The 14,658-nt window shown below is 42.7% G+C and overlaps 1 protein-coding gene across 3 annotated transcripts in view; it reads left to right on the top strand.

Moving 5' to 3' along the window:
- The first annotated feature begins 3,363 nt into the window (after positions 1-3,363).
- Positions 3,364-14,658, top strand: part of LOC143493053 (complement C3-like) — a 37,892-nt gene continuing 26,597 nt past the window's right edge. Inside the window, exons 1-3 of one of the 3 annotated variants that reach the window (XM_076991150.1) lie at positions 3,364-4,101; positions 5,807-5,947; positions 6,072-8,249. In XM_076991150.1, the coding sequence (XP_076847265.1) occupies positions 4,093-4,101; positions 5,807-5,947; positions 6,072-6,188 (267 nt within the window). In that variant the 5' untranslated portion in view covers positions 3,364-4,092 and the 3' untranslated portion in view covers positions 6,189-8,249. Of the gene's footprint in view, positions 4,102-5,806; positions 5,948-6,068; positions 8,250-14,658 lie in introns of those variants that run through there. The other 2 variants (XM_076991148.1, XM_076991147.1) reach the window with 2 other exon arrangements.

The following is a 14,658-nucleotide window of genomic DNA, read 5'->3' as shown; positions in this document are numbered from 1 at the left end:
ATTATTTATTTATTTTTATCATTTTACTGAGATCGGTTTGAAATGATCTTTTGAAAACCTGAACCATTAAAAACAAAGCCCTGAAATGAGCCACCACCTCGCACACGCCCGACCTCTCTTCCTTTAACACCAGATGCGCAGTTTAATTCAGCGAGTGGATGGAAGCGTTTTCAGCACAGCACGCACGGTCACAGATAGACTTCTTCTCCCGTGCCCCACCAGCCAGGTTACATACACATCAAGTAAAATCGTACCGTTTGCCCTCTAAGCCCAACGTGAAATCATATTCTTGTGCAGTAAAATGTCTCATACAGCACCAAACTACTAGCATTTTTAGACGACTGGTCACCTGATAAACTAGTCGCTCTAGCCCAAATCAATGATAGATAACGTGAGGACGACCACATACAAATAATTAAGGTAGAGTTTGAAAATCTATGTGCTAAGCTGAACGTACTGTTGTATAGGTTTTGTTAGGAAACATAAATTAACACATTCATTTGTGAAAGAAGAAACGGGAAGTTCCCCATTACCTGTGAAAAATGCCCATCTGCATTCATGTAATGACAACACTCAGTAGCCTATAACTCCTTCTCCTACTTTTTGGTCTTTTTACTGTCTTAATTGTAGGCCTATATTGATTTAAATTGTAAAATATATGCAACAAGGCCTGCAGACAGTGGAGGGTAAACAGAAGTTAACTGAAGGACATGACTGTATATAGTTAATATTGGATATGAATTATATCAGATGGCTGCGTGACTTTTGTCCATTGAAAACTCACGTTTAGAGAATGTTACAAATAAAAGTCTTTTTTGCGCTAAAAAGTGCCCTTCAAATCCCCCCCCCCGAGCACTTGCCCCCCAAAATGTCTGTGCACGCCACTGAAGCCAAGTATCTCCCAGGCTTCCTTCACCTATACAAATATGAGTGTTTAGCCTATTTAAATAATTGTAAAACCTTGACTGCAATGATGTTGTAAACAGCACCTTAATAGAATGTAAAACAGGGACAACAGTTTTAATGGGATCATTCATCTGGAAGCGATGGCAACATTTAACCTAAAACAAAATGGAGAACAAGTGGTTTTTAAAATGCATCTTTAATAAGGGAGTGTAATATAATCAAAATATTGCAATAGTCCTATGATCTATTGATTACTAAAACAAAAATTAACATTTTTTGCTTATTGAGCAAATACCTCTTATGTAACGATCAGCATTTACACTTAATTTACTTACTAACAATTAAGTTAATGAAGATGTTCACTAAATGTTCACAGAGAACTTAATACAGATATAAAACTGTTTGCCAAATTGAAACACTTGGATTGCAAGTGTAAGTACTAAAACATAATAGCTGCAATACATTACCCAATCAGTGACATCTTTATTTAGCGTAGACCAGTAATAGCCAGCAATGATCCTGTTTCTGGTACCCCTGATGCCATTATGGTTTCCAGTACCAGGGTTATTGTGGCACTCCATCAGAACAGATCTTTTCTCGTCCTCCGACAGTACGAACAGGCATTTGGGATCAATTGTATGACGTATAATTTCGCTCGTGTGCAGTCAAAATTGGGTTTCCGGTTTGGATTGGGTAACAAGTACCGCGATCATAATGCTAATTTCCGTTAGCAATCCTATGGCATTTCCAATATAACATTAGCATCAAGCTAATGGTCCATCGCCCCGTGAATCGAGAATAGCTTTACTATTGTTGTTGGAAACAGAAAGTGTTCGACTACAACAAATATTATATAGTATAGTAAAGGAAATATACAAAGAGCAAGATTCAAACTATTTTATTTATTTTTATTGTTTGGCGGGACTCATTAGAGAAACAGTCGTGTCTACATCTGCTGGTACGTGCGCTTGAATATTAACTTTTGAAAAATTTTCTGCTGTTTGTTGTAGGATCGGTAACATATACAGTCTGCTTGTAACTTCAAGTTTATTGTGAAGTTGTATCACGTTAGCTGCTTTGGGAGTCGTCTGAGCTTGGGGGGTGAGCATGGGTGTTGAGCCGCTTCCACCGCATTCCAGATCATTACCAAGACAGTGGGCGTTAATCGCTTCTCCACGGGCCGAGTTAAATCACCAGCGGCCGTCGGCCCACTAACCCAATGATCTATATTACTGGATTGGACATCACGTGACTTAGCATGCGCCGCACAGGCGCCATTACTATGCATTGAGTCGTGCATTGAGGATCATTCATGGATGGACATAAACATTAGATCTAACAGACAGTCACGTAAGGAAAACCAAAGAGGGACTCAATGTTTTGCAATAAATTGTCAAAACTATGACATAAATATCACAAGATCAAAGGGTATAACATTTCACAGGTCAGTAAAACAATTTTTATTTTTTTTAAAATAGCGGAGATGAGGGATGTTGACTGTCCATGCTAGCTTGATTTTGATAAAGCTTAAAAAACAAGTTTTCTGTTCCAACAAATTACAATGTATTGTTATTAATATTGTTATCATGTTAGGATAATGTTGTAAATACGATGTTAATTAAAATTATCTCTAAATCTGTATTACTGGGACCGATGTTCAGTCCAGTTGGCATGTCCCATAGATACTCTCTCACACAAACTGAATAAATAATGAAACCAAATGAAAATTTAAGTCAATTAAATTTGTCATAATTATTTTTTTAATCAACAGGGGTGAGTTTCCCCAAAACGTTCGTACGTAAGAATGAGGTTATGAAGTACTTAGCGCTAAGAACATTTTTGGAAACTCACCCCAGGTTAATACAGTTTCCTTTTAATAAATGCCATTTTTCTACATAGATTTCCCAACAAACAAAGAAAATATGAGCTGTACAAATTGTGGGTCAGAAAGTGTGGACGTCTGAGAGGACCGTCATCTACAGCAGGGATATGCAGTGCTCACTGCCCACTGATATCAACTGTACACTGAAGAGGGCACATGTTAGAGAAGGAGCAGTGCCACAGATTTTCAACCTTCCAGACCATATAAATAAAAATAAATATTTTATTAAAGTTGATGAAATTCTGTAGCCAATGAGAAGTGGCTGCAATAAATGATTTTGAAAATTGTATATTTTGTGTCAGGTCAATTTATCTATGTATTTGTGGGGAACTGAATTGTGTAAGCTCTTTTCTGCTACTTGAAGGTTAAAAAAATCTGACAAATTTTGTCATAAATTTCAGATTCAAACTCATAATTTCATAATTAATTTCACCCACATTTAGCCATGTAGCCTATTGCTCAAAGATGCTCCTCCACACTGATGCCATCTCATATTATACTTGAACATATATAAGAGGTATTGCACTTAAAGAATTTATGAAAACTACAGCTGTAACGGGGAGAGTTGACAAATAAAGAGATAAACTCATAAATTTTACTTTCAATATCAGAATTGTGATCATAATTAAAACTTATCAAAGTTATTTATTTACAACTTTTTACCATAATTATGATTGAATATCAAAAACATGACATACATGTGTTATTTAGTTTTAGCCAGGTGAAAGAAAAGGGCTTTATGCAAGGTTTTGTAAAAATTTTACCTAAATTGAAAACTTCCCAGACTGCTTATAAATTTATCTCTTGGGATAATACGAAGTTTTACATATCACAACATCGGCAATATTCTCACCTTTAATTTAAGCCATATTTTATCAAAATCGGATAAGAAATAAGGGCGCTAGGACTGTTTTTGTGACAGATGGATGCACATCCCACATAGGAACTACACTGCTTTGCTGACATGACTCAATGCATAGTAATGGCGCCGAGGGCGGCGCATCGCTAGCTATAGCGGCAACAGGCGATGTCCAATCCAGTAATATAGATCATTGCACTAACCCATCGGCCCGCTATATAAAGCGCTATATAAATATATCCCCAATAGTAATGTATGCCAGTCCGCCCCTGACTCTAAATTACAACCATTTGTTACGTATGAGGAGGGAATCGATTAGTATTATTGCACAATTCATTCGATTTGGTGAGCGAGTATTTGCCGCGCAACGTCAAGTTCCTCACAAACGGGAAACGGCGCTGGCGGAAAAAGCCCCAACTCTGTGTGTGGTTTCACGACGAAAGGCATGAAACAGGTAGGTCACCCCGTCCTGAGTCGCTTGGACGTGTGAGATGTAGTCCAGGTCTGTAGTTTGGGGAGGATAAACGCGGCGTGTAGCGCTCAGACTCGAGCGTAACCGCGACGTGAGCGGGCCGTGTTTGTGTTTTGTACGATTTAACAATGGCAGTAGTCTGCGTTACCCTGCTGTTCCTAACCCTGATCTTTGAAGGATGTGAGGAACAGGTGACTAATGTGGCTAATGGAGTGTGTGTGTGTGTGCGCTCTACGCCTTCAAACACACACACACACACACACACACACACACACACACGCGCGCGCAATAAGCGAAACACTGCTATCTGAGCCAAGAGAGGCTCGCACAGACTCTCTTTTTTTTCTTTGTTTCTTTCTCTCACTCTCCTTCACACGCACACAAATTTACACATTCACTGATAAAATTCCTACTGTTTGATCTGGGGAGTCCTGAAGACACACAAGCATTTGAACATGCAGACTTGCTCACACACACACTCTCATGGTCTTCCACAGAAACACATGCATATAAATCCCAGTACCTGTATTGGGGACTACATTACCCAAGTTCCCCACCAAGACATACGTGTTTGACTAGTCATAATGCAGCTCTGTATTTCCACATGTCCTTGGGGAATATCCACATTGCTGTATATTTTCAGCCATGTGCAAAATTGGTTGTGTTTGTTTCAAGGGAAGCAGCAGTTATTCCATTGCTTGAGGTGAGGTTTAAAAAGGGTCTCCATTTTATAGTGTGTGAAGGAATTCTGGGTAATTATGCAGTGTTTCTAAAGGCTGCACCGTCCTCATATGTGTGGAGTATTGGGGGTAATGGTGTGTGGTGTTCACTGCTTGGGTCCAGTCATCAGTCCAGCTGTTTGTTGCCCTGCTTTTTCTGTTCTCTTACACACACACACACACAAACCATTTACTAGTTATTCATGCACCTCTGTCTGCCTTGAGTATAGTATCCCCTACAACATTAAGAACATAAGAAGGAACAGACTGTTTTCTCTCTCTCTCTGTGAGCGTGCGAGTATTAGCCTGTAAATAAGCCCATTATTAGAGCTATTTTATTTTAGGTGAATGAAAGTATTTGTATGTGCTTTTTATACACAGTAGCTCCATGTAGAGGTGTGTTTGTGTGTTCTGTGTGTGTTTGCAGTATCTGTATAAGTTGAAATTGGATGTTTCAGAGGGCTTAACATGGATGGTGTTGTTCTGTTTGTATTTAAAAGCTCTATCCAGTGGTGTGATTTAATTTGCCATTTTTGGATATTTAATTTTTTTGTAACATACCTACTTAAAGCAGGTAATCTTACGGCTTATGTTTTTGCGATAGTGAATCTGATAAAAACAAGAGAGCTTCATACCTTTTAAAACTCACCAGGATTCACTAAATTTGACTTGATCTTTAAATAATTTTCTGGAAGAGCACCCCCAGATAACTCCATTATATAAACATTTATGTACATTTATTGCTCAGGTGTTGCATTTTGTTGCTTCATAGATTCTCTCTTCTCTCCTTACACAGGCTGTTTAGATAAATATACTTTATAAATGTGTTTATTGTGTAGAATTAGGCAAAAGAGGCCTTGTCCCAACTACACCACATTGTCAGTAATTGCTGGCATTGTCTTTTGCCAGGAAAAAATTTCAGTCAAATGAAAATTTCTTGCTTTAACCTATGCTCTACTCCCTCATAGGAGCTCCAGGATCGTTTGACACAGAGGGGCGAGAGGCAGCTGTCTGCAGCCCAGGACGGGCACTCGCAGCCTGGGGAAGAGAAGAGCTTCCACTCCCTTCCCCAGAGAGAGAGGACCATCATCGGAGGAGATAGCCAGCAGGTCTCTCTCTCACACACACACACACATACGCATGCGCATATACCTGGACACATTCTTCCTCCTTAATGACATTTTTGCCCTTAATAAGTGGTGACCTCTGACGTGGGCCTTTTGACCCCAGCAGGTAGTGCCATCTCTGTGTGACCTGCGTCTGGAGCAGACCGAGCTGAACCGTGTGCTGAGGGCGGAGCAGCAACTGTATTCCAACCTGGTCCGAGCTGTGAAAGAGCAGGACCGGTGAGGATAACCCTCTCTCCCTCTATCTGTCTGTCTGTGTGTGTGTGTGTGTGTGTGTGTGTTAGTGGCACTACAGGCACTACAGTTGGAGTTGGCACACTGGAACACCTCCGTCTAGGCCAGACTGGGCCAGATCCAGAGCAGAGGAGGAGTGGGGCAGGCCAACGATTCAGGTACGCCCAAACACAACCTCCGACACCCATACACAACCTGCAACCTCCATACACAACCTCCGACACCCATACACAACCTGCAACCTCCATACACAACCTCCGACACAACCTCCGACATCCATACACAACACAACCTCCAACACCACCTGCAACATCAACACAACCTCCAACACCAATACACGACCTCCAACACAACCTCACCCTAACCCTAACCCTAACCTGCAACCTCCATACACAACCTCCATACACAACCACCAACACACCACCTGCAACACCAACACACCACCTGCAACACCAACACACCACCTGCAACACCAACACACCACCTGCAACACCAACACACCACCTCCGACATCCATACACCACCTCCGACATCCATACACCACCTCCGACATCCATACACCACCTCCGACATCCATACACAACCTCCGACATCCATACACAACCTCCGACATCCATACACAACCTCCGACATCGACACACAACCTGCAACATCGAAACACAACCTCCAACACAACCTCCAACACCCATACAACACAACCTCCAACACCAACACAACCTCCAACACCAACACAACCTCCGACATCCATACACAATAGAGGTGTGCCAAAAAATCAAATATATCAAAAATCGATTCTCATTCACTACGATTCAGAATCGATTTTAAATGTCCCAAAATCGATTCTAAGTCGTGGTGAAGTCTCGCGTTATGCAATTACAAAATTACGCGATACTTTACGCAGCAGGTTCTGGGACACACTCATGCGCAGAAAAGGTTCAAAACAGATGGAGGAAAGAGATATTCAACCTGTCCGGTCTTCATTTAAGGCAAAAATATGGGTTCATTTTGGTTTTTACCGAATGCCGGGGAAGACCGAACTGGACACAATGTAGCTCGTGTGCAAGGCTTGTGTAACGCGGTGAGCACGGGAGCGTTAATATAGAGAAGGTTGAGAAATAATATAGAGAAGGATGGACCCAAGTGCCGGCTCGCAAGAGCAAGACGTTTGACATTCGTCAAATGTATTAGCGAGAGGGAAACACGCACAGCGACCCAGAACGAACAAACAAAACAACACGGAAGACTTAACGCACAAGAGAATAGAAAGCAAAACCGTGAGGGCACGGAGTAAATAGAAACAAAAAACCAATGCGGAAAATACAACGCGTGAAAAATAACACTCAACCGTAGTGAGACGGGAGGAAGAAACAAAACAACAACAGTAACTAAAAAACAGCGCGGATAAATGCAACGCGAAAACGAAATCAAGGACACCAGCAGAAGTAACTGGCAAAAAACGCTGCAGCAAAATAAAACCCTTCCCAAAAATAAAGGCAAAACGGATAGGAAGACATACAGGATTGGGAAAACTTGAGATGGGTCAGGAAGCGACGCCTGAGATACTCGAATAAGTAAAGAGAAAGCATAACAGAGAGGTGGCGAGACACCATTAAACGATAAGCAATCACAGAGAAAGCAGAGACTGGCTGAGAACGTACGGTTACGTCGGTTTAGTCTGGGACTGACTCTGGTGGGTGCCCCTAGCGACGGCTGGGGGAACTGCATCCGAGCCAGCCTTGACAGCTCGCAAAATGAAGCTCAAGAATTTTGGTAACAACAAAAGCCATTTTATTTTACCAAAGCACTTAATTTTTGTTAATTAAATGTGAAAGACACTTAATTTTCTGTATTTGTCGTTCTGTCTTGCAAAGCAGACTGTAGTAGATCATGCAGATTTTATAGACTGAAGCAGACATTTTTATAAATCAAATCGTTTTTTGAATCGAAAATCGTTTTGAATCGAAAATCGATTTTTGAATTGAATTGTGGCCCCCAAAATCGGAATCGAATCGAATCGTGAGATAGTAAACGATTCCCACCCCTAATACACAACACCACCGGCAACATCGATACATCACCTGCAACATCGATACACCACCTGCAACATCGATACACCACCTGCGACACCCATACACCACCTGCGACACAACCTCCGACACCCATACACAACCTCCGACACCCATACACCACCTCTGAAATCGATACACCACCTGCAACATCCATACACCACCTGCAACATCCATACACCACCTGCAACCTCCATACACCACCTCCAACACAACCTCCGACATCCATACACAACACAACCTCCGACATCCATACACAACCTCCCAACACCCATACACAACCTCCCAACACCCATACACAACCTCCCAACACCCATACACAACCTCCAACACAACCTCACCCTAACCCGAACCCTAACCTGCAACCTCCATACACAACCTCCATACACAACCACCAACACAAGCTCCAACACCAACACAACCTCCGACATCCATACACAACACCACCTGCAACACCACCTGCAACACCACCTGCGACACCGATACACCACCTGCGACACCGATACACCACCTGCGACACCGATACACCACCTGCGACACCCATACACCACCTGCGACACCCATACACCACCTGCGACACCCATACACCACCTGCGACACCGATACACCACCTGCGACACCCATACACCACCTGCGACACCCATACACCACCTCCAACACAACCTCCGACACCCATACACCACCTCCGACACCCATACACCACCTCCAACACCCATACACCACCTCCGACACCCATACACCACCTCCGACACAACCTCCGACACCCATACACAACCTCCGACACCCATACACAACCTCCGACACCCATACACCACCTGCGACACCCATACACCACCTGCAACACAACCTCCGACATCCATACACAAGACAACCTCCAACACCCATACACAACCTCCAACACCCATACACAACCTCCGACACCAACACAAGCTCCGACATCCATACACAACACCACCTGCGACACCGATACACCACCTGCGACATCGATACACCACCTGCGACACCCATACACCACCTGAGACACCCATACACGACACCCATACACAACCTCCGACACCCATACACAAACACCAACACAACCTCCGACATCGACACACAACCTGCAACATCGACACAACTTGCAACACAACCTGCAACACCAACACAACACAACCTGCAACCTCCATACACAACCTGCAACCTCCATACACAACCTCCATCACCAGCACAACCTCCATACACAACCTGCAACACCAACACAACCTCCATACACAACCTCCATCACCAACACATCCTCCATCACCAACACAACCTCCATACACAACCTCCATCACCAACACAACCTTCATACACAACCTCCCTCACCAACACAACCTCCGACATCCATACACAACACCACCTGCGACACCGATACACCACCTGCGACACCGATACACCACCTGCGACACCGATACACCACCTGCGACACCCATACACCACCTGCGACACCCATACACCACCTCCGACACAACCTCCGACACCCATACACAACCTCCGACACCCATACACAACCTCCGACACAACCTCCGACACCCATACACAACCTCCGACACAACCTCCGACACCCATACACAACCTCTGACACCCATACACAACCTCCGACACCCATACACAACCTGCAACTTCCGACACCCATACACAACCTGTGACCTCCATACACAACCTGCGACACCCATACACAACCTCCAACACAACCTCCGACATCCATACACAACCTCCGACACAACCTCCGACACCCATACACAACCTCCGACACCCATACACAACCTCCGACACCATACACCACCTGCGACACCCATACACCACCTGCGACACCCATACACCACCTGCGACACCCATACACCACCTGCGACACCCATACACCACCTGCGACACCCATACACCACCTGCGACACCCATACACCACCTGCAACACCCATACACCACCTGCGACACCCATACACGACACCCATACACAACTTCCGACACCCATACACAAACAACAACACAACCTCCGACACCAACACAACCTCCGACACCAACACAACCTCCGACATCGACACACAACCTGCAACATCGACACAACTTGCAACACAACCTGCAACACCAACACAACACAACCTCCATACACAACCTGCAACCTCCATACACAACCTGCAACCTCCATACACAACCTCCATCACCAGCACAACCTCCATACACAACCTGCAACACCAACACAACCTCCATACACAACCTCCATCACCAACACATCCTCCATCACCAACACAACCTCCATACACAACCTCCATCACCAACACAACCTTCATACACAACCTCCATCACCAACACAACCTCCGACATCCATACACAACACCACCTGCGACACCGATACACCACCTGCGACACCGATACACCACCTGCGACACCGATACACCACCTGCGACACCGATACACCACCTGCGACACCGATACACCACCTGCGACACCGATACACCACCTGCGACACCCATACACCACCTGCGACACCCATACACCACCTGCGACACCCATACACGACACCCATACACAACCTCCGACACCCATACACAAACAACAACACAACCTCCGACACCAACACAACCTCCGACATCGACACACAACCTGCAACATCGACACAACCTGCAACACCAACACAACACAACCTCCATACACAACCTGCAACCTCCATACACAACCTGCAACCTCCATACACAACCTCCATCACCAGCACAACCTCCATACACAACCTGCAACACCAACACAACCTCCATACACAACCTCCATCACCAACACATCCTCCATCACCAACACAACCTCCATACACAACCTCCATCACCAACACAACCTTCATACACAACCTCCATCACCAACACAACCTCCATACACAACCTCCATCACCAACACAACCTCCATACACAACCTGCAACACCAACACAACCTCCATACACAACCTCCAACACCAACCTGCAACCTCCAACACCAACCTGCAACCTCCATACACAACCTGCAACACCAACACAACCTCCATACACAACCTGCAACACCAACACAACCTCCATACACAACCTCCAACACCTACTCAACCTCCATCACCAACACAACCTCCATCACCAATACAACCTCCATACACAACCTCCAAAACCAACACAACCTCCAACACCAACACAACCTCCGACATCCATACACTACACCACCTGCAACACCAACACTACACCACCTGCAACATCCATACACCTCCTGCAACATCCATACACCACCTGCAACACCCACCCACACACAACCTGCAACACCCACCCACACACAACCTGCAACACCCACCCACACACAACCTGCAACACAACCTGCAACCTCCATACACAACCTCCATACACAGCCTGCAACACCCACACACAGCCTGCAACTTAAGGATGCTTGTGGAGACGGATCATTGCTGATTCCTTTTGGTCATGCCGGTACGACTTTAGCCCTTCTCTGCTTTCTCTACCGTTGTGCTGTGTTGTAAGGTGTCTCACCACCTATCTCTCTCTTTACATTTCTCTTGCAAATCCCTTATTCGAGTTACTATCTCCTGCGCCACTACCTGGCCTATCTCAAGTTTTCCTCCATCTGTTTCTCTTCCTATCTGTTATTCATTTATTTTGGGAAGGTTTTTTTTTGTTGCGGCATTTTTGCCTGTAGCGACGAGTTTTTTCCGTGTCTTTTGAGTTGCCTTTGTTATTTTTATCCCCTCTCACTACGGGTGAGTTTTGCTTTTTATGCGTTGATTTTTCCGCATTTTGTGTTCTATTTTCTCCCGAGTGTCTACGGTTGAGTTTCAGTTTACAGTTGGTGTTGCAACACCAACACAACCGGCAAGCTCCATACACAACCGGCAAACTCCATAACTCCATACACAACCTGCAACATCCATACACAACCTGCAACATCCATACACAACCTGCAACATCTGGTGGTTGTGTTTTTTATTTATTTATTTATTTTTTTCCCCCTGCCCTTGTCTTTTCCCTTTTTAATCTTTCTCTTCTCCTCTTTTCTTGGTCCACCTAACCCCGATAATTATCACTTTGCATACTGTTATCACTATATTATACATAATTGTTATAATTGTCATTTGAACTTTACATAAAAACAAAGTTGTCCTCCAAAGATTGGGGGGGGGGGGGGGGGGTGGAGGTGGGCCATTTAAAAAAAAAAAAAAAAAAAAAAAAAAAAAAAAACCTGCAACATCTATACACAACCTGCAACATCTGGTGGTTGTGTTTTATATTAATTTATTTATTTTATTTTTTTCCCTGCCCTTGTATTTTCCCTTTTTATTCTTTCTCTCCCCTCTTTTCTTGGTCCACCTAACCCCAATAATTATCACTTTGCATATTGTTATCACTATATTATACATAATTGTTATAATTGTCATTTGAACTTTACATAAAAACAAAGTTGTCCTCCAAAGTTGGTGGGGGTGTGGAGGTGGGCCATTAAAAAAAAAAAAAAAAAACCTGCAACATCCATACACATGCATGCAACATCCATACACAACCTGCAACATCTGGTGGTTTTGTTTTGTTGCGGCATTTTTGCCTGTAGGGACGAGTTTTTTCGGTGTCTTTTGAGTTGCCTTTGTTATTTTTATCCCCTCTCACTACGGGTGAGTTTTGCTTTTTATGCGTTGATTTTTCCGCATTTTGTGTTCTATTTTCTCCCGAGTGTCTACGGTTGAGTTTCAGTTTACAGTTGGTGTTGCAACACCAACACAACCGGCAACCTCCACCTAACCCCAATAATTATCACTTTGCATATTATCACTATATTATACATAATTGTTATAATTGTCATTTGAACTTTACATAAAAAGAGGTGGGGCATAAAAAAAAAAAAAACCTGCAACATCCATACACAACCTGCAATAATAAATTATATTTATTTATTTATTTAATTAATTTTTTTCCCTGCCCTTGTATTTTCCCTTTTTATTCTTTCTCTCCCCTCTTTTCTTGGTCCACCTAACCCCAATAATTATCACTTTGTATATTGTTATCACTATATTATACATAATTGTTATAATTGTCATTTGAACTTTACATAAAAAAAAGTTGTCCTCCAAAGATGGTGGAGGTGGGCCATTAAAAAAAAAAAAAAAAAAAAACCTGCAACATCCATACACAACCTGCAACATCCATACACAACTTGCAATATCTGGTGGTTGTGTTTTATATTTATTTACTTATTTATTTATTTTATTTTTTTCCCTGCCCTTGTATTTTCCCTTTTTATTCTTTCTCTCCCCTCTTTTCTTGGTCCACCTAACCCCAATAATTATCACTTTGCATATTGTTATCACTATATTATACATAATTGTTATAATTGTCATTTGAACTTTACATAAAAACAAAGTTGTCCTCCAAAGTTGGTGGGGGTGTGGAGGTGGGCCATTAAAAAAAAAAAAAAAACCTGCAACATCCATACACATGCATGCAACATCCATACACAACCTGCAACATCTGGTGGTTTTGTTTTGTTGCGGCATTTTTGCCTGTAGGGACGAATTTTTTCGGTGTCTTTTGAGTTGCCTTTGTTATTTTTATCCCCTCTCACTACGGGTGAGTTTTGCTTTTTATGCGTTGATTTTTCCGCATTTTGTGTTCTATTTTCTCCCGAGTGTCTACGGTTGAGTTTCAGTTTACAGTTGGTGTTGCAACACCAACACAACCGGCAAACTCCACCTAACCCCAATAATTATAACTTTGCATATTATCACTATATTATACATAATTGTTATAATTGTCATTTGAACTTTACATAAAAAGAGGTGGGGCATAAAAAAAAAAAAAACCTGCAACATCCATACACAACCTGCAACATCTGGTGGTTGTTTTATATTTATTTATTTATTTATTTAATTTTTTTCCCTGCCCTTGTATTTTCCCTTTTTATTCTTTCTCTCCCCTCTTTTCTTGGTCCACCTAACCCCAATAATTATCACTTTGTATATTGTTATCACTATATTATACATAATTGTTATAATTGTCATTTGAACTTTACATAAAAAAAGTTGTCCTCCAAAGATGGTGGAGGTGGGCCATTAAAAAAAAAAAAAAAAAAACCTGCAACATCCATACACAACCTGCAACATCCATACACAACCTGCAACATCTGGTGGTTGTGTTTTATATTTATTTATTTATTTATTTTCCCCCTGCCCTTGTCTTTTCCCTTTTTATTCTTTCTCTTCTCCTCTTTTCTTGGTCCGCCTAACCCCAATAATTATCACATTGCATATTGTTATCACTATATTAAACATAATTGTTATAATTGTCATTTGAACTTTACATAAAAACAAAGTTGTCCTCCAAAGATGGTGGGGGTGTGGAGGTGGGCCATTAAAAAAAAAAAAAAAAC

This window comes from Brachyhypopomus gauderio, unplaced genomic scaffold (genome assembly GCF_052324685.1).
Source record: "Brachyhypopomus gauderio isolate BG-103 unplaced genomic scaffold, BGAUD_0.2 sc81, whole genome shotgun sequence".
NCBI classification, from domain to species: Eukaryota; Metazoa; Chordata; class Actinopteri; order Gymnotiformes; family Hypopomidae; genus Brachyhypopomus; species Brachyhypopomus gauderio.
This window is presented reverse-complemented; position numbering and strand designations above follow the sequence as displayed.